This window comes from Schistocerca serialis, chromosome 1 (assembly GCF_023864345.2).
Source record: "Schistocerca serialis cubense isolate TAMUIC-IGC-003099 chromosome 1, iqSchSeri2.2, whole genome shotgun sequence".
Lineage (NCBI taxonomy): Eukaryota > Metazoa > Arthropoda > Insecta > Orthoptera > Acrididae > Schistocerca > Schistocerca serialis.
Window position 1 is genome coordinate 153361341 of NC_064638.1, and position 27646 is coordinate 153388986.

General features: G+C 38.1%; 2 protein-coding genes across 2 annotated transcripts; both read right to left on the minus strand.

Moving 5' to 3' along the window:
* Positions 1 to 38: 38 nt before the first annotated feature.
* Positions 39 to 27646, minus strand: LOC126457377 (heparan-alpha-glucosaminide N-acetyltransferase-like). The gene is made up of 5 exons (XM_050093668.1): positions 27533 to 27646; positions 24007 to 24025; positions 13885 to 14009; positions 11950 to 12133; positions 39 to 356 (listed from the first exon to the last, which is right to left on the minus strand). The coding sequence occupies exons 1-5, from the start codon at positions 27644 to 27646 to the stop codon at positions 178 to 180; spliced, it is 621 nt and encodes a 206-aa protein (XP_049949625.1). The 3' UTR covers positions 39 to 177.
* LOC126464603 (uncharacterized) lies at positions 12457 to 13390 on the minus strand. The gene is made up of 2 exons (XM_050096244.1): positions 12862 to 13390; positions 12457 to 12777 (listed from the first exon to the last, which is right to left on the minus strand). The coding sequence occupies exons 1-2, from the start codon at positions 13129 to 13131 to the stop codon at positions 12490 to 12492; spliced, it is 558 nt and encodes a 185-aa protein (XP_049952201.1). The 5' UTR covers positions 13132 to 13390; the 3' UTR covers positions 12457 to 12489.

Sequence of the window (27646 nt, forward strand, 5' to 3'; positions counted from 1 at the left end):
AGATATCAAAATCAACTTATAAATTTTTTGATGTGCTGTACAATCAATTCTTGTGTATCTTGTAGTAGACTACTCACTGACAATAAACAATGCACAAGCTATATCCTTGAGTATTCATCTCATATCATGCCTGTGTGTCATGTATATCACTTAAAATCAGTCTCTTAGTAACATTTCTCAGACAGTCACAAAGCAATTTTTGCGATACATAAAATATGCTATTATTAACCACAGAGCAGTACCCCATATATCCATGGCCAACAGCTCAGAATGATTATTGTAGAAAGGTTTCCAGGTCCATGGAAACACGTGTCTTGTCATCTTATGGCCAACAAATAGTGCCAGTGAATTCATGCCTAAATAATGGAAATAACCAATCAATTTCATCAGTAGTAAATTTTCCAATTATTTTCCAAACATTATAAACAAGCAACAAAGAAAATAATGTTCTTAAAACAAATAAAGCATCAAGTAAGATTATCAAAACTGTCCATTTTCATGAAGAAGCATGCTATGAAAGCAAAAAATTAAAACAGTGTAGATAGAAATTATCAGATGTATATGCAAAGAGTTATTCATAACTTCCAATTTAATGCTTTTTCTTACAGGAGATTTTTACTGTGAATATATTGCAGCAGTAAATTTTATGCTTGAATAATATACTGTGATAAACACGACTTAGAACTACTGCAACAATAGCTTCAGTATTACATTAATATTCACCTTCTGTTCTACCCAGTGCAAGGGTTTGTACTGGATTTTATAGGAGGTTTAAATGCCTGATTACAAATTTTTTTTGTTCCAAAGTAAATGTAATGCTTAACTTGTTCACAAATAAAGCATTTCAACATACATAGCTTTCACAAAATGCTCAGTCTTCATACTATAAATTCTTTCGGTCCCCCTCATACCACAAATGATTAAGCCAGCACCCTAAACTGTTTGCTTATACGTGAAAATAGTATTAGGACACACATTTCCAAGACCAGTGTCAATCTGAATAAAATATTTTCGATCATTAGGCTGTGCCATTTTGTTTAACCAGTAGCAACATTAAAATGAAAGCTAATGTTATGACTGAACTAAAATTCCTCTTTGAAGTGACAAAATTTTAAGATTTATTTTCAGTACCCCAAAAAGACCCACTGAATTCACTACATAGAGGAGGTACTGAGTCACAAATAAGCACAAAGGAAGGACTACTGAACATTTAAGCTTTTAGCCAAAAGGCCTACAGAAATAGAAAGCACACACACATTCACATAAGCACAACTCGCACATGAATGGGCACTATTTCTGGCTCCTGTGGTCTGACTGTGGACTGGAATTGTGTTACGTGAGCATCAATCCAAAGTGAGTGGTAGAGGTAAGGGGGAATGCATGGGGTGAGAAGGCGGATGGATAACAAGGTAGGGATGAGGGACGAAGTTGTGCTATCTATGAGAACATGCAGGAACATGGTGAGGACAGGATAGGGCTGCTAGGAGAGTGGAAAAGGGAGACAGGACAGAAGTAGAGAAGGGCAAAAGACTAAGGATACATATAATAGAAGTTGTATGTTGTGCTGGAGTGCAAGCAGGGAGGGGATATGTAGGTGGAGGGCTTAGATTAGCGAGAGTTCCCACCTGCGCAATTCAGAAAAGCTGGTACTGGTAGAAAAGATCCAGATGGTGCAGACTGTGCAGCAGACCCTGAAATGAAGCACATTATGTTGGGAAGTATGTTAATAAACTGGTTGGTACAGCTGTCTCTTAGCCACAGTTTGGCAGTGACCATTTATGTGAACAGACAGCTTGTTAGTTGTCATGCCCACATAGAAAGAGACACAGTAAATGCAGCTTAGTTGCAGCTTAGTTTGTAGATCACATGGCTGCCTTCACAGGTAGCCCTGACTCTGATGGGATAAGAAATGCCTGTGGCAGGACTGTAGTAGGTGGTTCTGGAGGGATGTAAGGGACAGGCCCTGCATCTAGGTCTAGTTCAGGGATATGAGCTACAAGGCAAAGGGTTGGGAGCTGGGGTGGACTAGGGATGGACGAGGATATTGCATAGATTAATTTGGCACATCCTGGTGCAAATGTGATTCAGTTGCCTCAGTCCCATGTAATACTGAGTCATGAGAAGAGTGCTCCTTTGTGATCAGACAGTGGAAGATGGTAGCAGTCTGAGGAGACAAGGCATAGGAGATCTGTTACTGGACAAGATTTGCAGAGTAATTTTGGTCTGTGAAGGCCTCAGTGAGACACTTGGCATATTTGGAGAGAGATTGCTCTCACTATAGATGCAACAACCATGGGCAGCTGGGTTGTATGGAAGGTACTTTTTGGTATGGGGTTGGTGGCAGTTGTCAAAATGGGGATACTGTTTATGGTTGGTAGGTTTGTTGTGGATGGAAGTACTGATGTAGCTGTCCTTGCAGAGGAGGTCAACACTGAGGAAGGTGACTTGTTCGATTGAAGGGGATCAAGTGTAGCAAATAGGGGAGAAGGTTCTGAATGAATATAAATAGGGTGTCCTCACAACCATGTCATCACTGAATCTGAACCAGGTAAGGGTTTTGGGATTCTGGGTTGTTGGAAGGATTCCCCTAGATGGTTCATGAATAGGTTTGCATAGGACACCATCGCGTGGACACCCACTGCAATACTATGGATTTGTTTGTAGGTTATGTCTTCAAAGGAGGTGTAATTGTGAGTGAAGATATAGTTGATCATGGTAACCAGGAAGGATGTTGTAGGTCTGGAGTCAGCCAGGGACTGGGAAAGGTGGTGTTTAATAGCAACAAGTCCATGAATCTTGTGGATGCTGGCATAGGAGGCATCAGCAGTGACAAACAGGGCTCTGTGCAATAAAGGAATAGAAACTGTGGAGAGTCAGTAGAGAAAATGGTTGGACTCTTTTATATGGGAGGGTAGGCTAGGGGTAATAGACTGAAGTTGTTGGTTCATGAGAAGAAAGATTCTCTCAGTGGGTACACAGCAACTGGCCACAAAGTGGCATCCTGGGTGGTTGCGACCTTACACACATGTAGTCACAATCTCCTGCCACTGTGGCCTGACTGCAGATTAGAAGCATGTCTGACATGACCAGCCATCGTGGGTGGGTGCTGGGGCTAAGCAGGAGGTGTGGGGTGGGAAGGAAGAGAGGTAGCAGGGTAGGGGTGAGTTATGCTTGTGTGAATATGTGTGTGCTTCCGATTTCTGAAGAAGGTCTGTTTGGCTATAAGTTTAAATTTTTAATAATATTTACAGTGTGCGTGTCTTCAACTCAACTCCTCCCCTATATGGTGAGCAGAAGTCAATCCTTCTCATAATATTGTTGTTATTCCATCTTGTTCCTTCTGTTGTCTGTTTGAAAGGTGTGTGTTAGACAGTTTGGTACACAGGTGAATTTGGGTATGAGAACATCTAATATTCTTGTTACACTGTGAAGAGTTATCACCCAGTGGCCAGAAGTTTCTCACCATCCACAACACAAAGGCTGGCACAGGAGATGAACATTAACGCAAACAAGTTTTACCTGTTCCCAGAATATTTTAAGGTATCAAATGCTTTTGAGAGACCTTGCCTTCCGGACAGTCAGGGAGGTAGCGACTGGCTTTTCATCAAAAATTAGGACCAGAAATGTGCCCAATCCCTAAAATTAAAATGGTGTCTCTTTTTCATATTACATGAAAATTAGAAACAACATGAGAACATTTAAAAAGGATACACACAAATTTTTCAGGAAACAAATTAAAACTCTTATCTCTTACACAATCTTCCAAAGTTTGTTAGATGCAGGTGATGTGTGGCTACTAGGAAGCTGGAAAAAGAACAGATAACTGAAAATTATCCAAAAATAAGGAAGACTAAAAGAGGCACCTTTTCGCAGGCAATGCTATATACAGCAATTAAAAACAGGGTAATATTTGATATGCCATCTTGTGGGACGTTATTCTCCTGTGCAAAATGCTGTAATACAGTGTCAGTAATGCCATAAGAATAGAGTGGAGAGAGGAAGGATCTTAAAAATGTCAGAAGATATTCATGTAATCTCTTAACCCATACCAAAAGTGATAAAAAAGATGCATGTATTCTAAAAACCAGTCAATCTTTTGACAGTCAAGTACAATTTCTTCCATGCGCATAGTACAATTACACAAATATTGGCAATCATGGAAGGTTTTACACAAAACTTACAATATTCCTACATATATGGCAATCTTTATACTCTGGATCCAGTTTTCATGGACACCAAGCTACTGAAGGTCTTTCTGCAGTTCATCCTCCCATTGCTTCTTTTGTCTTCCAATTGGACAGATAGCACCAGGTTTCCCATAAGCACAATTTTGACCTTGCCTCCTGACAATACACTTTGTGATGCTTATTCTCTGCACTTTCATTTTCTGCATGATGTTCAGTTGTTTCATTAGAGTGTATAGTTCTTAGTTCTATCTGTGTCTCCAGATGTTTTCTTTAGGGATGAGTTGCAACAAAATTTTACTTTTACCAGGATTTACACTGACTATGGATTTCTTCATCAGAAAATCCACAATTACTTGCAGTAACTGATGAACAAATTTAACCCTCAGGTGGGAGCACCAATTTTCATAACACAAGCAGGTGCAGGTGTGCTTTGTATGCATGTAAAGAAAAGCTGTTTTTATGATATCAAGATAAACATATATGAGAAAAATCACAGTTTAACCTTAGTTTAATTAAATGATGATAAAATACACTTATATTATGTGAGCTAAATCACTGGTTAATTAAACAATAATAAAATAAACTTTCATTATATCACTCTGTTGTCATGCTCAAGTGTTATCTCATGGTAACAGCCTGCTCAAAGCAGTTGCATTAGATTGTAGCCAAAAACTTAGTCAATCACTAATTATCTCTAGATAACTGCCTCATTGTATAACTCTGCTGCTAGCTCAAAACCTGGGGCATTTTCTTGCAAACATCAGATTTTTTCCTCACCTAGTTCCCTGTTTATTTTATGTTACTGCTTCTCACTTGAACATATGACAACATAACTTACTACTGTGTTAGCTGATGCAATAATGAAGGAACAGGCACGAGTTCACAATTGTACAAGGCAATGTTATTTGTAGATGCCATACCTTATAGATAGGCATGCCTGCTCAAGCATTAAGAGCAGTAATGCTCTTGTCACATAAAATACTTCATTAAGAAGTTACCATTATGACCATATAAAATTAAAGACATTGAAACTGAGATAAAGCTGGTAACTACCAGTAAAATTATAACATGGTGTAGAATGGTACAAGCTGCTAAGGGCTATATGAGGTCAACACTCACTGGAGGTGGCATCAGACATATAAGTTTGGTCTCATTTGACAAATTTCTTGATGACATTATCTACTTCAGACATTTAAATTTTAGACCCATTGACAATGTTCGTTAATTTCTTTTTTAAGTTATTATACCTATTGGATTTTCCACTCTGGCTATGTTCCATATTCCTACCTGTAATTCAGCAATATTAGGGGCTTACTTAGATACTTCTATCATTTCAGTCTTCTCTGCTTTAACCTACAGTCCAGTCTTACTAGAATTCTTTTCTAAATCTGCTACAGTTTCTGCCAGCTGTTCCTCTGGTTCAGCTATGACTGCAGTGTCAACTGCATATCCCACTAACTGTGTTCTTCCATTTAGCTCCATGCCTTTGCTTACTCTTTTCATTACCTGAACTACATTCTCCATAATCAAATTAAAAACAAATGGTTAAATGACATCTTCTTGTATTACACCTGTTCTGATGTGGATTTACTGGGATATCTCCCCATGGCATGATATAATTGGAGTTGTTATTTATTCAGACAACTACACTTACTTTGCTCATATGATCCTTTCCAAGTCTGAGAATGGAAATTAAAATGGCTTCTTTCCTTGAGCAGAAAAACTGTACTGCTCCAAATACAAATTTCATAAAGGAAAGAAAGTTTGAAGGTACTTCTTTAGCATTAATGGCAAGGTACTACAACATGATGTAATGGTTTGGTCATGATGTGGTGACATGTCACAAGTTGCAGCATACAGGTGGGATCTGAGCCCGAAAAAATTTTTAAGCTTCAGAATAAGGTATGCATATTGAAACCATTCTCTCCTTTATCTTCAGTGAATCCCTTACAGCATCTGTTCAAGACTAGCTGACTGCAAAACAGTTTACACATTTTATTGGTGCTGCAACAAGATTCTAGCCTCAAGTGTGGCTTGTGTGCACGATATTAGGAATACAGGGCCACACCCTCAGGCAGAAGAAATCAGTTGTTATGGACTTCGGCTGAGAAGATGAATTACATGTTGCTATAAATGTAGCCACATTTTTGAGCTACTCATTTACTCTCTACTTTGTATTCATCATATCAATTACACTTTCTCCTTCTCATCCATCCTTTAATTCTTTGATGTCAGTGTGCACAATACATCTTCAGTACACCTGACAGTTCACTGAAGTTCCATGTCTATTTGCCCAATACTTTTGCATTCATTATTTGCAGGCGTGATAGTTCATGGCCTTATCAACTAAAAGCTGCTTCATCAATTTCAGGACTCTATATCAAAAGAAAGAAAACACCTTGTTTTAATAATCAACAAAACAGTTTATGAGGGCTGTAAAAATAACAACCAAGTTTTCTACCATATGAATTCAGTATTGTCAATCCATACCCATCACAAAGTATTTGTTAATCATTACTTTTGCTACTAAATGTCATTACTGATATAGCCATTCCACATAAATATATTTTCCCTAGTTTATCAAGTTGTGGGTATTATGTGCTCATGAATGTGGCATTTGACTGGGATCTCTTTTCTGAACAGATTTTTCTCTTCTGCATCCTCACCAATTCTGTACTTGCATTATTGGTAACAGCTGAAGCTGCAAGAGCTGAAATTGTCATGTCAAAATACAAGGGGCATTCAATAAACAACACAACACATTTTTTTCTCAGCAACTTCAGTTGAAAAAGTGCAGAATTAGTCGTGGAACATTGTGGAGTATTCATGCTACAGACTTATAGTTTAAAGAAGTGCCAATAGGTGGCAGTGCTATACATAGCCTTCAAGAAGGCTTCTTAAATGTAGGTGCAATCCAAGCAGAGAGCTGTCATTGAGTTTCTTTTGACAGGAAACCAGAGCATCACAAATATTTGTAGGAATTTGCAGAATGTCTATGGAGATCTGGTAGTGCGAAAAAGCATGGTGATTCATTGGGCAAGGTGTCTGTCATCATCAAAAAAAGGTCCCACAAACTGTCTGATTCCTTGTAAGCCAGCCAGCAGCATACAGCTGTGACTCCTGCATTGTTGGAACATGCACACACTCTCATGTGAGGTGACTGACTCACAGTCAAACACATTGCTGCACAACAGGAAGTCACTATTGATAGTGTTGACACGCTTGTCCACCAGTTGGGGTACTCAAGGGTGTGTGCCCATTGGTTTCCTTGTCACCTAACAGAAGACTGGAAAGAGCAACAAAGAACCATCTGTGTGGAATGAGGCTGATCAAACATCACAGGTGATGAAATATGGGTTCATCACTTAAAATCAGAAATAAAATGGCAATCCATGGAGTTGTCCCCCACACCTCTTTTGTGAAGAAAAAGCTCAGAGCTGCACTCTCACCCAATAAAGTCATAGTGACAACCTTGTGGGACTTTGGAGGGGCTATTCTGTTTGATGTCCTCTCTCTTGGTTCAATGATCAGCTCTCAAGTGTATTATACTACCCTCAAGAAACTGAAGTAATGACTTCAGCGTGTTTGCAGTCACAAAAATGCAAACAAACTTCTATGTTTCCATGACAATGTAAGGCATTACACAAGTCTGCACACCTGAGAGGAACTCAAACTTCGTTAGACTGTTGTTTCTCATGCACCCTACAGCCCTGATCTTGCACATTCTGACTTCCATCTGTTTGGCCCAAAGAAGGATGCACTCTTCAAGAAGGAGTGTGAGTGTGGATGGTAGGGAGCGGTTATTCATGCAGCAAGACACTGGCTCGATCACTGACCGGTAAAGTGGTACCACTTGGGCATTCAGGTCCTCCCATTAAGGTGGCATAAGGTTGTCACACTGAATAGAGATTATGTTGAAAAATGTTTGTAGCAAAAAGAGTGGTGAATAAAATCACATATTGGAATTCTGAGTAAAACTGCATAGCTTTCACAAAAAAAAAATTTGCTGCATTATTTATTGAATGCCCCTCATAATTTCAAACTGAATCCCCATGACACTGTCTCACATACACCATTACATGCAGACAAGGCAGTTCTGCTGTACTGCAGCTGACCTCTGTCCTGGCAAAGCAGGACACATATGGTCTTTAGATGATGGTAGCTGTGTTGTGGCTGCATTTAAAACCCCACTTAATGCTGTGGGCTATTGAGAAGCTGGCAGTATGATGCCCAGTGGAAATTATATAACATGAGAAAAAAAGGAACTGAAGAATAAAAAAATATTGCTGACACCACCTGAGTTTCACACAAACTACATGCAAGAGGGTGGGGAGGTGGGCGTACTCCACATCACTAACAATGTGCTCTGTTAAGAATAATAATTAAGTAATACAAGGGTTGTTTTTTAAGTAAGGGCCGTTCGTGCGTATAGTCCTGTAGTCCGCGCGGACGCCGCAACAAGCCGCCGCGCCACTTGCCGGCATCCTTCCCGTTCACACTGATGCAGCTCTGTAGCTGACGTGTACGCATCGCTGTGCTACTTTATAATGTTTACGATTATTGAATCGCCCACCGCGTGTGAGATACGGTCAGTGATAAGTTTTTTGACCGCGAGAAGCCTATCAGCTGCAGAAATTCATCGTCAGTTAACAGAAGTTTATGGCTTGAATGCAATCAGTGAAGGTAAAGTGCATCAATGGGTTAGAGAGTTTAAAAATGGCCGTCAAAATGTCCATGATGAAGAACGCTCAGGCTGGCCCTCTATGATCAGTGATGATTTGGTGGCTGCAGTCGAAACAAAGATTCGTGAGGACAGAAGATTCACAATTTCCTCTCTTTCTTTGGAATTTCCACAAGTTTCAAGATCGGTTTTGTACAGAATTGTGTCTGAAAACCTAAACTTTAAGAAACTGTGTTCTTGGTGGGTACCCAGACTCCAGGGAAGAGATTTGCCACTTCATTGGAGTTTTTGATTTGTTACGAGGAAGAAGGGGATGGCATGTTAAGTCAAATTGTCACTGGAGACGAAATATGGGTATCCCATATCACTCCCAAAAGCAAGCGACAATCAATGGAATGATGACACACAACCTCACCCGTCAAGGTCAAAGCCAAACAGACGCTGTCAAAGCGCAAGATTATGGCAACTGTGTTCTGGGACCGACGCGGTGTTTTGCTAGTGGACTTTATGCCACGAGGAACGACAATCAACTCAGATGCTCCACAGAGCAATTCAAAACAAAAGCCGCGGCAGGCTGACAAAAGGACTTTTGCTCCTGCTCGATAACGCTAGGCCTCACACCTCTCAAAAGACTCGGGATTTGATTGATTCTCTTGGCTGGGAAGTTTTGGACCATGCACCATACAGCCCCGACCTTGCTCCTAGCGATTTTCACCTTTTCTGGAACCTGAAACACCATCTTGGTGGGCAGCGCTTCAATGACGATGATGAAGTGGAAGCGGCCGTGAACTCTTGGCTGTTGGAGCAGGCGGCCGAATTCTTTGAAGAGGGAATTGAAAACTTAGTTGTATGGTATGACAAGTGCTTAAATAAACAAGGAAACTATGTAGAAAAATAGGTAAAAGTGTGTAGAATCAGAAAATAAAAGTTTTTTTACAAAAATAATTTGTATCTTTTTAAAAAAATAAAAATGGCCCTTACTTAAAAAACAAACCTCATACAAACACTACAGAGTTGCCATGAATGTCCAGGAAAGAATGGAGTAATGAAATGCTTCCATTACTCCAGGTTTGCAGAGTGTAATAAATTGGAGTAATACAAAAACTACTGACTTAGCCCATGTCAGGTACAAAGTGTATCTGGGGAGGAAACTATGCAAGTAATAAAATGGTTTCAGATAGTAATGAAACAATACTTCGAATCTGCTGGAATTCTCACTAGTAAGAAATACATGCAATTTGTAACATCCTTAGTTCTGTTCAAATTGAGTGTCCTTTTCTTAGCTGGAGCTCTAGATGGCTATCCAGAAACCTCTTAGTTGAATGGATGTTATAGCTCCCAGATAGTACACTCAAGCTGTTGGAAAGATATAATTAGAGGAATTGAAAACTATGCTGCTCTTTTGGGGAGCTATGGAAATAAAGGTTGATTCAGACAGAGCCCCACCATTCTCAGCAAGGAAGGAAGGAAGGTTAGAGTTTAATATTTCATCTACAAGGCTAATAAAACAGAGTGCTGCAGGTGCCCTATAGGTTGATTATTAATGACAGTTTTGCCTCTACAGCTATCCACCCTCTCAGTACATAGCACACATTTAGACTAGAGTTTCATTTAATACACCATTGTCACAATCTGAGCAGATCAGCCAAGATTCCCATCCCTTATGACTAACAACATTCCATTGCACACTACACAGTGCTTGCTGAAGCATACAAAAAGCTTATGGTTATGGATGACTGGCAGTGTTCACCAGTCCCCAGCTCAGGTTCACAGCAAGCTTCTGGCATTGAAGATATGTTCCAGTTCATTGTGGAATGGTTAACATCAAACTGCACCATGAATGAATGGCGGACTGAACTCTTCACACATGGATCTCATTCCAGATTGCAGAAACATTCTTGGTATACCATCATCTTAAAGGAAAATGGTATCAACTTTGTGGAAACAGATGAGTTTGGTTGAGGTGAGATACTAATGAATGGCAGTACATGAATACATAATTTATGTTCATGGCTGGATGAATATTACCAATCCCTAGATGTAGAGAGATGAGGAAATGTGTTTATTTGAAACGTATTCATATAATGCCTGCCTGCACAGAAATGTTTGGTGGATTCATAGATGAAGACATTCATCAGATGGAGAGCCCTGGATCTGAATCCTATGGAAGCTTGAAACAGGTGAACTGCAGTTTATTAGCTGCCACCAAGGACTGTTCCAGACTTCCTACCACTTTTTTGTCAGGAGATGGAATAGACAAATGATAGTTTTTAATTTGATCAATACAGAGAGCATGCTATGCAAATTCTAAGAATATATGTCATCTAAGTGTATGTGTATAATTTTGCTGCTATGGAAGGGAATTAATTCCTCAGTAACTTTTCCTTGACTCTTCTCTCTTCACTTTCATAAGTTTTCTAATTATGTGCTTTGTTACTCAAATGGCTTCTGATTAAGCCATATCTTGCTCTGTAAGCTTAATGAGATCGATCCTGTTCAGAAAATAAGCACTTGTTCTTTGTTTATGCTTAACTTTCATGCACTATTTTAGTTGTAATTATGATTCAAAAAATTAAAACTGGAAATATCACAAAGAGAACAAAGGAGGAAGAAACCTTAGATGCTGCCATTATAAACCTTTGAATTATGTGAGGAATGACTGGCAGATTGAGAGGATAAGATACAGGACAAGTCAACCAATGTTTGCTTCATTCTACACAAGGTGGCTTTGTTCTGTTATTGTTCAAATGTGTGTGAAATCTTATGGGACTTAACTGCTAAGATCATCAGTCTCTAAGCTTACACACTACTTAACCTAAATTATCCAAAGGACAAACACACACACCCATGCCCAAGGGAGGACTCGAACCTGTGCCAGGTCCAGCCGCACAGTCCATGACTGTGGTGCCCTAGACCGCTCAGCTAATCCCGCGCGGCTGTTCTATTATTAAAAGAGCCTACATATTTATAAAGATTGGTTATAAATATTTGCCAAAGGTCACTTTTTGACAGCAGTTACAAATTGTGATGTATTCAAAATATCATCAGTAAGAACATATTGTTAAATGAGTCTTAATTTACCTGCATATAGGAATGGAGCTCCACTCCACCAGTCATGATAGTCTGCCACAAAGTACAATAAGCTAAGCAAAAGGAAAGCCATGCTTGCAGTTGCCAGCACAAATGATAGGGACCAGAGACTCTTATTGACTGGGATGATTCCATCTTCTTTCGAGAAATGACAGAGGATTCCAGCTAATATGCCCTGTGTAATTTTTGAATGAAATGTTGTTTTCATGAATAATTGATAAAACAAGCAAGATAAATGAATCTAAAAAAATCCTGCTAGTTGACTCTTAACTGTAATTCACTACACCAGTTTAATCTCAAAGTGAAGTATATAATCAAAACTGCAGTGCTTTAATTAATGTACGTGGTGTATCAAAAAGAATCATCCAATTTGGCACATATATATTTCTTAAACTAATAAACATATACAATTAATTTTGTTTTTTGATGAATGGAAAACTCAAAAAGCTTTTTTCTCTTACATTTTCATAGGTGTTCAATATGCCCCCTTTGAGATGCATGGCATATGTCAATGCGGTATTCAAATTATTCTCACACTGCAGTGACCATGTATTGAGTTACAGCTTCCACAGCTGCTGTTATGTGATGTCTCAGTTCATTCACTGATGTTGGTAAAGGAGGCATACAAATAGAGCCTTTTATAAACCCCCACAAGAAATAATCACATTCAGTCAGGTCTGGTGACCTTGGAGGCCAGTAATGTATGACTGAATCATTTGGTCCAGTGCAACTGATCCATTGTTCAGTAATCCTTTGATTTAAAAATTCCTGCACTTCCAGTTTCCAGTGTGGTGGTGAGTCATTCAAATCAGCCTCCAACTGTGGGAAAAGAAAGTTTTCAAGCATATGAATATATTTGCTTCCTGTAACAGTGTTCTTGGCAAAGAAAAATGCACCATGCACCTTTTTCTGTGAAACTGCGCAAAACACATGAAATTTTGGAGAGTCCCTCTCATGTTGTACAACTTCATGTGGTTGTTCTATACCCCATATACTCACATTATGATGGTTCATCTTTCCATTTAAATGGAATGTTCCCTCATCACTAAACACTAAGTGTGGAAGAAAACTGTCATCCTCCAACTTGCCAAGAACAAAATTACAGAATGCCTCACATTGTTGTCTGTCACCTTCACAAAGAGCTTGCAGCAGCTGAATTTTGTAAGATTTCATGTGTAAACGTTGATGCCAGATGGACTTCAGGGGTATGTTGAGCTGTTGAGTTGCACGGTGAATGGATTTCTATGGACTCCTTGTGAAATTATGGCAGATACGTTCGACATCTGTGTCAGACACTTGAGTACAGCCCAGCAGTTTTCCTTCACACTGTTTCTAAGATCTTTTCATGCCATCATCTAATGCTCAGTGCTGTAGGAGGATCCACATTGTGCCTAGTACGAAAGTCACGCTAAACTGTTACCACTGACCTGCACTGCATATAATGTACAACACAAAATGCTATCTGTTGTCCCAACACCATTTTTTTCTAGAACTGAAGTGGGTGCACACTGCTGCTACCTAGTGGGAACCACATAAGACTCAAGAGTTTGGTCTTTCCAACAGTATGTTGTACGCGCACATGTCTCAAGTAACATGATAGTTATGTCTCAAATAACATGATAGTTATGATTTTTTAAAATCAGTTCATTCTTTTTGATACAGCCTGTTATAATTCTTCCTTACATTCTAATCTTTTCCCTTGCTAAGCCAGTCTGAATATTCAGAAACTGGTAATAATCACTTTCTTCTGCAGCTGTTGCAGTGCCAGAAGATTCTGAATTCTCTGTTACCAACTTACAGACTACAGGCCACTGGCATACACTCTACTGCTAAAGTAACTTACAAAGGTTAATAAGTAAATGACATACTAATAGAGATAGAAGGATGGAGAGAATATTATTTATACAGGAGACTTTATAGACTCACAGTAACCACTCCCCATGACAACCAGCGGGAGATTCTCATAAAGGTGCAGTTATAGCACTGAAGGATTCTACCAGCATGAACTCCTAGGTACACTGTCAGAACAGATGTTAAGGTTCCAAGTATACCTGCAAAGCCAAAAATAAAATTGTGGAATAGTAGCAACCTGCAGATATAAATATTAGTTATTAGTGACTGTCTGTCTTCACTCTAGGACATCTTGCACTGTGAAAATCAGTATGTTCCATCTGTTGGTGGGATGGTACTTTGCAAAAATGTAAATAATTAATTTCAATACAAGCTGACTCTGCAGTTAAGACAAACCACTAGAGCAATAGTGCTCGACTCAGTGGTAGGCTGTTTTAATTCTCATATTTGAAGAAATATTTATTACAAGATTGTGCTCAACTAGGTGAGACTAGGTAGTGATGTAAAGTTTCCAATCTGTATACTGTGCATCAGTGAATCCATCATTAAAACTTTCTACAACAGCTGAAAATGGCACATCACTGAAATCAGCTGATTATGTGAAATAAATGACTGTAATCATAACACAGCTGAGGTGGAAAATGGAATGATTGTTTAGTAAATTTGTGGCAATGCAGAATGTGATTTCTAGGTAATTTTGTGTTCTTCAGTTTGGTAGCTACCTCAGTGCTATTGGAGAGAAAGAGACTCTGAACTATGATTAGGTTTCATCTTTCACTTGCTCTCTCTCTCTCTCTCTCTCTCTCTCTCTCTCTCTCTCTCTCTCTCTCTCTCTCTCTCTTTCTCTCTCTCTTTCTCTCTCTCTCTCTCTCTCTTACTGTCATCAAAGCCATATCACATAGACCCAACATTATACTCTACATGCTCTCATCACAATCACCTTTATGAAGCAAATATATCTGAGATATAGCTCTCATGTTTTACAATTTAAGAAAAGTGTAGGAAGGAACATTATAATTAAAACTGTTGACAATGATGTCATTAAGGGTTGAACACAACCTCTGACTGGGAAAAGATTGGGGTGGTACTCTGTTGCATGTTTGTTCATTTGCCATTAGTGGTTTAGGGAAACCATGGAAAACCTAAATATTGTTTGCCAGAGTGGATCTGAACTACCATCCTCTCAGATCCTCTTAGGATTGCTCCACTGTGGCAGGTCTGAAATAACGAAATAAAAAATTTGGGTGGCTGAAGCCATAGGGAAATCACAACCACCAATGTCATAGAACATTAACGCTTTTATGGTACTAAACACAGTAGATTTGCAATGCTATCAGCACCATCTAAGAACACAAATTTGCAAAGAATTGCATTCTGTATTGTCAAATTGAATCAACATTATTTATCCATTATGTGGGAATGTTGTCTTTATGATGGTGGTGGTGGTGGTAATGGTAGTGGTGACGGAGATGATGGTGGTGGCAATGGCAATGGAGGAGGAGGAAGAGGAGAAGGAGGAGGAGGAGGAGGAGGAGGAAGAAGAAGCAAACATGAGTAATTGCAAAATGTGAGATAGTGGGAGGATGCGAAAGCCATGGACAACTGTTTCAGTAAACTTACATTGAATTACTATAAAACTGATAGTTATTAAAGGAAGTTTGTACATTACAAGGACAAATTTTCTGGAGAAAAAAAATTAGGGATAGGTCAACCATTTTCTGCTATACTATTGAATCCCATGGAAAGTAATAGTGAAGAAACATGCATACAATTAATATTCAAGTAACTTTCTTCTTACTTTTGTAACGCCTTTATGTGGTAAGCATTTGCTCAGAAGGTGTACACTGAGGTGACAGAAGTCATGATATACCTCCTAATATCATGCTGGGTCTCCTTTTTCCTGGTGTAGTGCAAGAACTCAACATGGCATGAACTCAACAAGTTGTTGCAAGTCCCTTCAGAAATAATGAACCATGTTGCCTCTATAGCCATCCACAATTGCACAATTGAAAATTGTCTCCAAGTAGCCAAACATAACCATTTCCAGTCAATGATCAGTTCAGTTGGATCAGAGGACCAAGTCCATTCCATGTAAACACAGCCCACAACATTAGGGAACCACCACCACCTTGCACAGGGTCTTGCTGACAACTTGTTACCATGGCTTTGTGGGATCTACACCACACTCAAGCCCTACCATCAGCTCTTATCAATTGGAATTAGGACTCATCTGACCAGGCCACAGTTTTCCAGTCATCTATGGTTCAACCAATATGGTCACAAGCCTAGGAGAGGCATCACAGGTGATGTCATGCTGTTAGCACCTTCTGCCACTCTGTCCTATCAGATACATTCATCATACATCCCACATTGATTTCTGTGATTATTTCATGCAGTGTGGCTTGTCAGTTAGCATAGACAACTATATACAAACACTGCTGCTCTTGGTCATGAAACAAGGGCCAGCAGGCACTCCATTATCTGTGTTAAGAGGTAATGCGTGAAGTTCTGTTTTCTCGGCACAGTCTTAACGCTGTGGATCTCAGAATATTGAATTCCCTACCAATTTAGGAAATGGAATGTCCCATGTGCCTAGCTACAACTACCATTCTGTGTCCAAAGTCTTAATTCTTGTCTTGCGGCCAAAATTGCATCATAAACCATTTCACATAAATCATCTTAGTACAAATGACAGCTTTGCCAATGCACTGCCCTTTTATGGTGTGAATGTATTGATAACCCATGACTTTTGTCACTTCAGTATATTTATATGGTTGAACATAATTCTTGCTACAATTTCACATTAACACAACCATTATGAAACAGATACAAGCCTGGAACTTTACACCTAGGTAGTCTGTGTTTCATGTACATCCGCATTTAGACTTCTAGTGTATTAAATATTTGAGACAGAAGAGGAAAAAAAGTCCAGTTGTTGTTAAGCTGATGAGAAGATTCAATCATAATCTGGGTGAGGTTCCTGTCACAACCAATATCTGGATACTTTTATCTTAGAACAGCAGTGTGCAACATACGTGCCAAATAAAATTACTATGGTTGATATGCACCCAATATAGAAAATTTGAGGCAAACATGTTAATCAGAAAGGAGGCTCAGAAGATAATATGGGGGTTGGAAATTAAACAGTGGCAACTATTTATTTACAGCTCGTACAAAATAGATACGTGTTTCAAAGTTTTGCTGACCTCCAAAGTAGTCATCAACATTGTGTATAACCAATTGCCAGTGATGTGGAAGTCATAGGATACTCTTAGCAGTGCCAGTTGTGTTCACAGTTCAAGTGGCACAGTCTATTGCCCAACGAATTTGTAGCAGTTCTGAAGTGAATTCCGTGAAATGTTTCCTTCAGTTTAGAAATCAAGTTGAACTCACAAGGGCTAAGTCAGGGGAGTGGAGTAGGTGGTATAGCACATAGCAGTCCCATCAGTCAAACAAATCAGTAACAGCTTGCACTGTACATGCTTGAGTACTGTCCTGCAAAATGATGGTCAGGTCCTGCAGAAAGTGTCATCACTTCTGTCTCTAAGCTGGTCATAGGTTGTGTTCCAAAAATGAACAACATAGAGGCAGAAGTGATGACACTTTCTGCAGGATCTCACCATCATTTTGTAGGACAATGCTCAAGGACGTACAGTGCAAGCTGTTACTGATTTGTTTGACATTCACTTCAGAACTGCTACACATTCATTGGGCAATAGACCACTCCACTCGAACAGTCAACACAACTGGCACTGCTAAGAGTATCCTACGACTTTCACATTGCTGGCAATGGGTTACACACAATGCTGGTGACTACTTTGACAGTCAGTAAAACTTTGAAACTTGTATCTATTTTGTACAAGCTGTAAATAAATAGTTGCCACCATTAAAGTTCCAACCATCGTAGTTGTACCCTATCAAAATCCTGAGCTGACTGGAGGGTCCTGTCCATAATGCTCCAAATGTTCTCAACTGGAGAGAGATCTGACAACCTCGCTTGCCAAGGTACAGTTTGGCAAGCACAAAGACAGGCAGCAGAAACCCTTGCCATGTGTGGGAGAGCATTACCTTTCTGAAATGTACCCACATGAGAGCTTGCCATGAAGGATAACAAAATGTGGCATAGAGTATCATAGTGTACTGCTGTACTGTAAGGATGCCGAGGATGACAACCCAAGAAGTCTTGCTATGAAAATAAAAGGCACACTAGACCACTGCTCAGGCCGTGTGGTGGGTGACAGTGAGGCTGATATCCCATTACTGTCTGGAGTGTCTACACACAGACATACGAGGTGTGTTTATAATTTTAATTAATATTGTGTTTATACTGGTTGCTGGTGAGGAGGAAAGTTTAATTAATATTGTGTTTATACTGGTTGCTGGTGAGGAGGAAAGTTAGTTATTAGTATTTTATTAATGATCTCATTCATAATCAGCCATATCATAGTCATCACAGTCGATCAAGAAAGTTATAATTAAGCTTTACTTGTTTAATCAGAATCAGACGATGACTCTCCTTGTCTGCAGTCTCGATGATTTGAAGCGATCTGCAATCCTGTGTAAATAAAATGTCTTGGTTTTTCTTGCATTGTGTAGTCAGTCAGGAAACCTCATATCAAGGTTAAAGTTTGTTTTGATAGAGTTTAATTATCTGATGAAATAATGGAGCTCTTGGATCTAATAATTCCAGGTTCGTTTCCAATTCATCGGAAGTTCCCTTCTGATTACCAACGAAACGACACCTCCGGACAAATTTCCAATTAGAGAATATATATATATATAATGAAATTCCTTACACACCTTTGATGTAAATGCTCAGTATATATTTTCTTGAGTAGCATACAATATATTTTCAATCTCTTTCTTCCAGTAATCTCGATAGCAAAATTACAACTATTCAGTGTGGCTATTGGGCACGGAGAAGATCCTAGAAGTCCCCTCAACAAACAAGAGAGAATATTACAAAGAGTAATTATGTACTCATGGAATAGTAATAGTACTGTACTACTTTGCGCATTGATTCTGTGAGTACATAGATGGTCAAGTAGGAAACGTAATTCACTCATAGAATTGTGCAAGGATAATTAGTAGAATATAAAGAGATATTACATGTTCAAAAAGTAAGATGACTATATTTTTATGAAAAAATATTTATTTAGTCATCAACATTCATGTGGTCCCCTACAAAGTAATCCCTGTCAGATACAATGTGCTTGTGCCAATGCTTCTTCCAATCCTCGAAGCACTTCTCATAAGCACTTTTTGGTACAGCCTTGAGTCCTTTCAAAAATCTCTTCAGTTTTGGGAACAGGAAAAAGTCACAGAGGCCAAATCCAGTGAATATGGTGGCTGAGGCATGATTGTCGTGTTGATTTTGGCCAAAAAATCTCTCACAAGCAACGATGAATGAGCAGGTGTATTGTTGTGATGCAAAAGCCATGAATTGTTTTTCCACAATTCCGGACTTTTTTGTGTATTGCTTCTCACAAATGGCATGTTGACCATATGACCTTGAGGCAAAAATTCATGATTCACTACACCAAGGTACCTGAAAAGAAAAAAAAACGGTGAGAAAAGCTTTGATATTTGATCGAACTTGGCGTGCTTTTTTCAGTCTTGGCTCTCTGAGATGCTTCCATTGAGATGACTGGGCTTTGGTCTCAGTGTCATAATCATAAACCATTGTTTTGTCACCAGTTATGACCCTTTTGAGCAAATCAAGATCATCACTGATGTCATTCGATAGCTCCTGAGCAATGCTCATGTGACGGTTCTTATGATCAAAATTGAGAAGTTTTGGAACAAACTTCACTGACATATCTTCTGGTAAACCTTCCGGGATGTCTTACTGTCTTACTTCCAGTCATTTCCAGTGGAATAATGAGTTTTACGAACAACTTAATGGCGTAGCAATGGGTAACCCATTGGGTCCTGCAGTAGCTAATTTCTACATGGAGAAATTCGAACAGTCAGCCTTGGAAAAAGCAGATAAGAAACCATCTCACTGGTATCAGTATGTAGACGATACATTTGTGGTCTGGCCACATGGTAGAGAAGCCTTAGGCGAATTTTTTGATTACCTTAATAATATAAATCCAAGAATCCAGTTTACCATGGAGAGAGAAAATGATAACAAAATACCGTTTTTGGATGTTTTAGTTATGAGACAGACGGATGGAAGCTTGAAACAACAGATTTTTAGAAAAATAACGCACACAGACAGATACTTACATAAAAACTCTAACCACCATCCAAAACAAAAAAGAGGTGTGATTACAAGTCTCGTTGACAGAGCCAGACGGATTTGCACGCCGGAGTATCTAGACGATGAATTAAAACATCTGAAGCATGCTTTTGAGAAAAATGGCTACTCAAAGAAAGAAGTAAGCAGAATTCTTCACCCAAACAACAAAAAGCTTAAGGACAAGTCCGAAAAATGATGGAAGAATACAGTCTCTCTCCCTTTTATAAAGAAAGTAACGGATCAGATTGGAAAGATTTTAAGTAAACATGATATTAGACCTGTTTTTAGACCAACGAAGAAAATTTGTCATGTTCTTCGGTCTGTAAAAGATAAACGCGCTCCTCTATCAGCCAGTGGCGTATATAAAATTCCGTGTACATGTGGTAAAGTTTATGTTGGAACAACAAAAAGAAGCGTAAATACACGGTTAAAAGAACACAGAAGTCTTTGCCGATTAGGAAAAACAGGTAAATTGGCTGTAGCAGAACATGCTTTTCAGCCAGGAAATCATCAAGTGAAGTTTTCCGAAACAAAAATTTTATCTACGACGACGAACTATTACCCACGGCTTTGTAGAGAAGCAATTGAAATATATAAACATAGGGATAATTTTAATCGGAAAGAAGAGACCATGAAACTTAGTGATATTTGGACAGTAGCACTACAGAATTGCTAGACAGTTTTATCCGTGATGAGATTACGATCGATAGTTAAGTTTTATCTCTGACAAAGGTTATCTCTGCATATCACGTGTAACTCTGGTCACGCCCACTTTCTACGATACATAATCACTTTCAGACGTCCGACCCGTCAGTCGGCAAGACTCACCGGAGGAGAAACACCCCTCTGAAGATGTCCAGCGCAGCTCTGGATGAAACGTTAGGAGCTGAAGAGTTTCATGAACCACGACCTTACATCCCGGAAGGTTTACCAGAAGATATGTCATCCGGTCGTGAAAGCCTTCATACTATGAAACTTCACTGACACCCATTTCATGCCCAAAACATCTGAAAAAATTGCATGACATGAGCTGGCTGATATGCCAACATCATCAGAAACTTCTCTTATGATAATTCAATGATTTTTCAAAATAATTTTCTTCACGGCTTTGACGTTATCATCTGCTGTTGTTGTGCTGGGGCGTCCAGCGTGAGGTTCATCATTGGCATCTTCTCGGCCATCTTGTAAGAGCTTGTACCACTCGTAAATGTTTTTTTTACTTAGAGGAGACTCACCATATGCCACTGCCAACATTTCAAGTGTTATAGAGCACTTGATTCCATTTTTCACACAAAATTTGATGCAAATTCTTTGCTCTGTTTTTTATAATAATTGAAAATCATGGAGCGCACTAAAACACATCTAATCTTTTGATCTGTCAAAACCAAATGAAGTATGCTGTACTCTTGAAACTGTGAACATATATTCAAGACTTGTATACCAACATAACCAAAAAGAAATCGACAATCAAATGTACATTGCCCGTGCAATTTGAAAAGTCACCTTACATTTTGAACAGCCCTTGTATCTTTGCTGGTCATCAAGGCTTGATTTAATGCAGGACTTACCATTGAAGACAATTCTACTTCAGTCAATGAGATTCCAGACTGCAGACAATACCAACCTCACTGTCCCATACCATACAGCCTGACAATCAGGAGTAATGGTCTGGGATACCTTTTGCCCCACCAACACATGATGAGTGTTTCTGCTGCTTGTCTTCACACTTGCCAAACAATACCTTGGCCAGCAAGGTTGTTGGATCTGTCTCCAACTGAGAATGTCTGGATCGTTATAGGCAGGGTCCCAGAACCATCTAGGGGTTTCAATGATTGAACACACTGCCTGGATAGAATTTGGCATGATATTCCTTAGGAGGACATCCAACAACTCTGTCAATCAATGCCAAGGCTGCTTGCATAAGGGCCAGAGATGGAACAACATATTACTGACTTGCTCAATTTGTGAAGCTATTTTTCTTAAATAACTCATCCAATTTTTCTGTAATTGTTGTCTTTTTTTTTTTTTTCTGTACATGTGCATCATATAGGGTGACAATTATTGAACTATATGAAATAAAATTGTCATAACTTCTGAGCGGATTGTATTAGGACATTCAAATTATGTAGTTGGCCATGGGGCACAGTGGGAACTAGTGCAGGGTATTTATTTATTTATTTATTATTTACTTATCTCCTGTTCTGGTGATCCATGTTGTGACTCTATCACAGGATATGGAACATGTCAATTTTACAAGCTTTTGGCCAGAATTTATGGTAATAAGTAAAACAAACCAAAAACAGTATACAGTAACTTAGGTACCAGTACAAAAAATACATTTTAGAGATAGATAGAGATTGCAAAACAAAAACAGTAAACAGTAACTTAGGTCCTACTACAAAAAATACATTTTAGAGATAAAGATTACAAAATAATAAGTGTTACAGAGAAATAAATATTGCAAAATATATGTTTACAACAAAAATATTTGGTATTACAAATACAAATTTGTGCATACATTTGCAATTTACAATACAAGAAAATTATAAACACTGTAGTTCATGAACTCTTCTATTGTATAAAATGATCCTTGCAATAGGAACTGCCTTAAGGTTTTTTTTAAACAAGAGATCATCGTCTACCAAACACTTAGTTCTTGAAGAGAGGGCATTAAAAATCTTACAGACACTGAAATGGACTCCTTTCTGCACCATATTTACATTTGGATTTTCATAGTGGATATCATGTTTCCTTCTAGTATTGTGACTGTGATATGCACTATTCAGCTTAAAGATGGATTTTTCTTTCCTTATGAAGCAAAGAGAATATATATTGCGCAGTGGATGTAAGTATTTCAAGCTTCTTAAAAAGATTCCTATATGTGGCTCTAGGATGGACTCCACACATGATCCTTATGACTCTTTTTTGTACACACAGTACTTTTTTAACCAGTGGCTGATTTCCCCAAAATATAATTCCAATGCCATAATTGCATGAAAGTAACCGTAATACACTGACTTCATGATTTCCATATTTTTATAAGAAGAAACAATGCGCAATGCGTATGTTGCTGAACTTGGTCTTTTGCATAGATTCAGGATGTGGTTTGACGAATTCAGTTTGCTATCAATATGCAAGCCTAGGTATTTTGAGGAATCTACCCTGATTATTATCTGCTCACTTATTTTTACTACTATTTCCTCATCTTTGGATGATGTGTGGAACTGAATGTAGTTTGTTTTACAGTACTTTAAAGAAAGACCATTAAGCTAGGCCAACAGAATATACTACAAATGCCGAATACAAAATTCTTAGGAATTTGGTTAGATGAGCATCTAAAATGGGACAAGCATATAGATGTGCTCAATAAAAAGTTAAGTAAATGTTGCTATGTATTTAGAATGCTCAAAAATTGCTGCAGTGATCAAACAGTATTGTGTACATATTATGCATTTATGCATAGTCTTTTGCGATATGGTGTCATATTTTGGGGCAATTCAAGTCAGGAAAAACGCTCCTTTATTATTCAAAAACGAGTGATAAGAATCATAAAAGGAGCTGCACCTAGAGATCCATGTAGGGAAATATTCAAGGAATATAAAATCATGACTCTTCCATCCATTTACATCTATGAAAGTATATGCTTTCTGAAGTCTCATCCCCAGTTTTCTTCTTTAAACAGTGAGTTCCATGACTATACAACAAGACAGAGTAATGAATTTCACAGAGAAGTGCATAAGAAAGCCCAATACAACAAGAGTGCAATATACCACCCAAAAATTCTCTATAGTGCTCTTCCCTTAAAAATAAAAAGGATTCAGCAGCTGAGCAGTTTTAAAAGTGAACTCAAAAGAATGTTAATCAGTAATAGTTTTTACAGTGTTAGTGAATATATGAATTCTTCAGAAAGATAGCGTGCCTTCACCTATCTTATAAGTTACTCATATACAAACTTGTGTCGTGGGGTAGACTCTTTTATGTACACACAAAAATTAATTAATGTGTCAATCGAGGCCAACGAGAAAGACAGGCCGCGCCGCGTACGTCACACAGAGGATGTCACGTGACCAGCAGCGTCCTAACATCTTGTCACTTCAGAACAGATAGCACCTCTTTCTCAAATGCGTCCACGAAAGTTTTATACGAATTAAAGTTGTGCTGGGTACATATATACTAGATTTCTGAATACTGGTAAACTTCGATGCGAGATATACTTAGAAACCTAGCAATCAAGAACACTGATGTAGGCACACGTATTTAATAGCTGAAAAACAGCAGGTCTGGCATGACAAATAAAACATATGCATCCCAATTACGAGTTTATTCAATTTGTTTGCTTACTAACCAAGCACAGTTTACGTCTAGATGTATGTGGTTTTAGACATTTTTGTCTCCAGTAACCGGTAAAGTAATTACACTTCACAATAATTGCATGAAGGAAAGGAAAGAATGTGTACAGATTTTTATCTAAAATGCAGTTACAGACAACTAATTTTCGACAGTCTCTCACATAGAATTCCATTCATAACATTATTTGTAAGTGTATGAACATTTCTAACAGATAGCGAAATATTCAAATCATAATGATCGAAACAAGTTAAAAGATAGACGTGTCGCAGGCATTTTCGTTCTAGATTACATTCACGCAAGGCGCAGAGAAATATAGGTAGGCCGCCTTTGCTTTCAGTAGGTGTTTTTTTCCTCACACGAAAGAAAATGTGAGCAGCCGATATTTTTCCTCTTATATTTCGCCGAATTTTCTCCAAGGTGTTTCATTTTTAATGAGTGAAAATTTAATTACAAAAGATGCTCATCTCTAGAGAATGATTTCGACGACGTTGTGCATTACGCCACAGTTTTGACAACACTTGTAGGGCGATCACCTGAATGTAATAGATGTACCTTATTTCCTGTTTTGCACAAATGCCACGTTGTTTCTAAGAGGCATAATAAAATTGCTTCTATTAAATACTCTAAGATAGGAATTATTACGTTCTTGGATATGAACAAACCTAATGTATCGAATTGTCAGAAGCAAATTCTCACCTGTATTTTTCTTACATATTTTATTCATTGCAATTAGAACATATTTATGCACCATTTCAGTGCAGTAATGTGTTCATTGTAAATAAGTATTACAGTAGTTCTATTACCTTGTAAATTAATAAAAAACTTTTTTATTTTAAATTCAGTGCATTAGTATTTGTAAAATGACTCTTAGTGTTCATTAAAAAATGACGATCATTCCACTTGGGACCTGTGGAATGGTACATTAGCTTATTTGTTTTAGTTGTAAATATATGTCATGTATTGTTGTTTTTCTGACATGTTCCACATCCTGGAGGGCCTCCTCACTACGGATCAATTGGAATGAAAGTTAATCTAATCTAATCTAAAAACAAAAATCTCACCTGTAGTTTGACAAGAATTTGTCACTTACCTGTCTCTTGAGGAAGTCAGTGTTGATGCAGATATTATGTTTATGGAATAAGGGCTATTAGTTTTTTGGAAGAACTGCTACATCATTTCAGAGTTCTCCACAATGGAAAAATTTCTACTTGGAGTACTGACTGTGTAGTAATTTTTAATACACATTCACAAGGCTACGAAGTCAAAAAAATACTTTGTCAATATATATATATTGGTTTGTGTCTGAAGATGACACTACAAAATGCATAATCTAAGTTGTGTATTTTTTCCATTTTATGCTCACTGTATATTCTAAGTAGTTCCAATATAAAATTGAACATTTACCATCTTGGATTACCAGTTTAATTCTCTACTGGCCCCCTAACTGTCAAGCAGCACCCACATATACAAATAGAAGGAGCTGATGGAGAAGGAACCAAATAAAAGTAAATGAATTTCCAAATTGAAAGGACAATTTCAATTTATAAGGGGCCCTGTATCCAGGACAGTAGTATCTAAAACTTTTTTGAATATACCCACATGTGTTTGTTGGCTTACATCTGCAACACCTGAGATAAACTATCATGAAACAGTATACTACATGTAAGTTTCCACAAATCAGCAACAAGCACTACTTGATAAACATTCAAATTTCTTTAGCTTTATGCTTTCTGTACAACACGAATTTATACCAAGGTCTCTCTGTCCTAATACCCCCCCCCCCTCCAAAACAAACAAACAAACAAACACACACACACACACACACACACACACACACACACACACACACACAGAGAGAGAGAGAGAGAGAGAGAGAGAGAGAGAGAGAGAGACTTGAATATACCAAGAATAAACATCAGTAGATTTTTTTCACTTTTCACTTCATTCCTAACTGAAGTGTAGTATAGCAAGAACCAGGTATCAGACAATAATGAACAGGAACAAGCATTTCACATACATAATTTATTTTAACAAATTTGTAATGCATTTAAAAACACACATTTTCATTACTCATAACAGTTGATATTAATTGAGGTAAGATAATAGATTAGTTCATAAACATTAGGGAGGTAAATTTGTGGCATCTTTTAAACTCACTACAGTAGTGTGATAAATTTGTAAATATAATTTTACATCTTACTGTGAGCTTTCAAGTTTCCAATAGAAGTGACTCTATATGCCCCTTTGAAGGTTTTAATGAAACAAGATGTTTCAACCTATTGGTGCTATACATTTCATGGCAATACGATACTGCCTTAGGTCAATTTATTATTCATTTAATGATACTATTCTCAAAAATTTAGAGGCAGTTTACACTTCTAATAAATTCTTTACAGGCATTGTAGAAAATATGATAGAATTAGCCAAATAATCACAAAATCTGTTGCTGCCATGGATGTGACACCAAGAAAAACAAAAACATATGCTTCAATCAGACTAAATGCCTGACTATATAATAGAAATTAGACACAAAGTTCTCTGAAAATGCTTTACAACCATATTTGCAGTATCACTACTTTATCAAACAATATTTGCAGTTGAATTTTCTTTCTCATGCTGTGTGTGTGTATATATGCAATCTGAGGTATAGATGCCAAGTGTGGAGACACTGAAGCATTTGTACCAAGATTTATTTTCTGCTCCACTCTATGTATGCTACCTTATAATGACACATCTGTGTTCAATGTAATTTTAATGTAAACAAACCAGCCACAGAAACAACATATGCATAAGCATTATGTAATTGTAGATTATATGTGTAATGTTTGCAGTCTGGACAAAAATAAAGAAATGAAAACTCAAGCAATCAAGTGGGCTACTAGTGTGCCCTGTTGCACTTTTCATTATCAGTAAAGCATGAATAGACACAAGAAATCTAACAGGAGGAATTGAATCTGTTACATTCTGTTTCCTGCTATGTGAAATGAACTGAATGGGAGGGTGGAGATGCAAGTATGACAAAAGAAAAAAAATAAACATACTTCACAGAGGAAATAAACAAATTCCTGACAATCCATGGTGTTTCCATGGCATTATCTGTAAGTTACTGAAAACATCATCCTCACCTACATCAGAAGCTGCAGAATCACCATTAGCAGCAGTAACAACATCAACAGCACTTTTGAGGGATGAGAAGTCAATACAAGCAACATTCTGTAGTACTGTGTGGAAACAGAAAATCAT

Coding starts and splice junctions, on each gene's coding strand:
- LOC126464603 (XM_050096244.1), bottom strand. CDS start 13,131: ATGAAATCTTACAAAATTCAGCTGCTGCAAGCTCTTTGTGAAGGTGAC. Junction 12,778..12,861: donor GCGCAGTTTCACAGAAAAAG/GTGCATGGTGCA, acceptor CTTTTCCCACAG/TTGGAGGCTGATTTGAATGA.
- LOC126457377 (XM_050093668.1), bottom strand. CDS start 27,646: ATGATTTTCTGTTTCCACACAGTACTACAGAATGTTGCTTGTATTGAC. Junction 12,134..13,884: donor TGTCATGGGGAGTGGTTACT/GTGAGTCTATAA, acceptor AAAATTACACAG/GGCATATTAGCTGGAATCCT. Junction 357..11,949: donor AGCTCCATTCCTATATGCAG/GTAAATTAAGAC, acceptor TCCATTATTTAG/GCATGAATTCACTGGCACTA.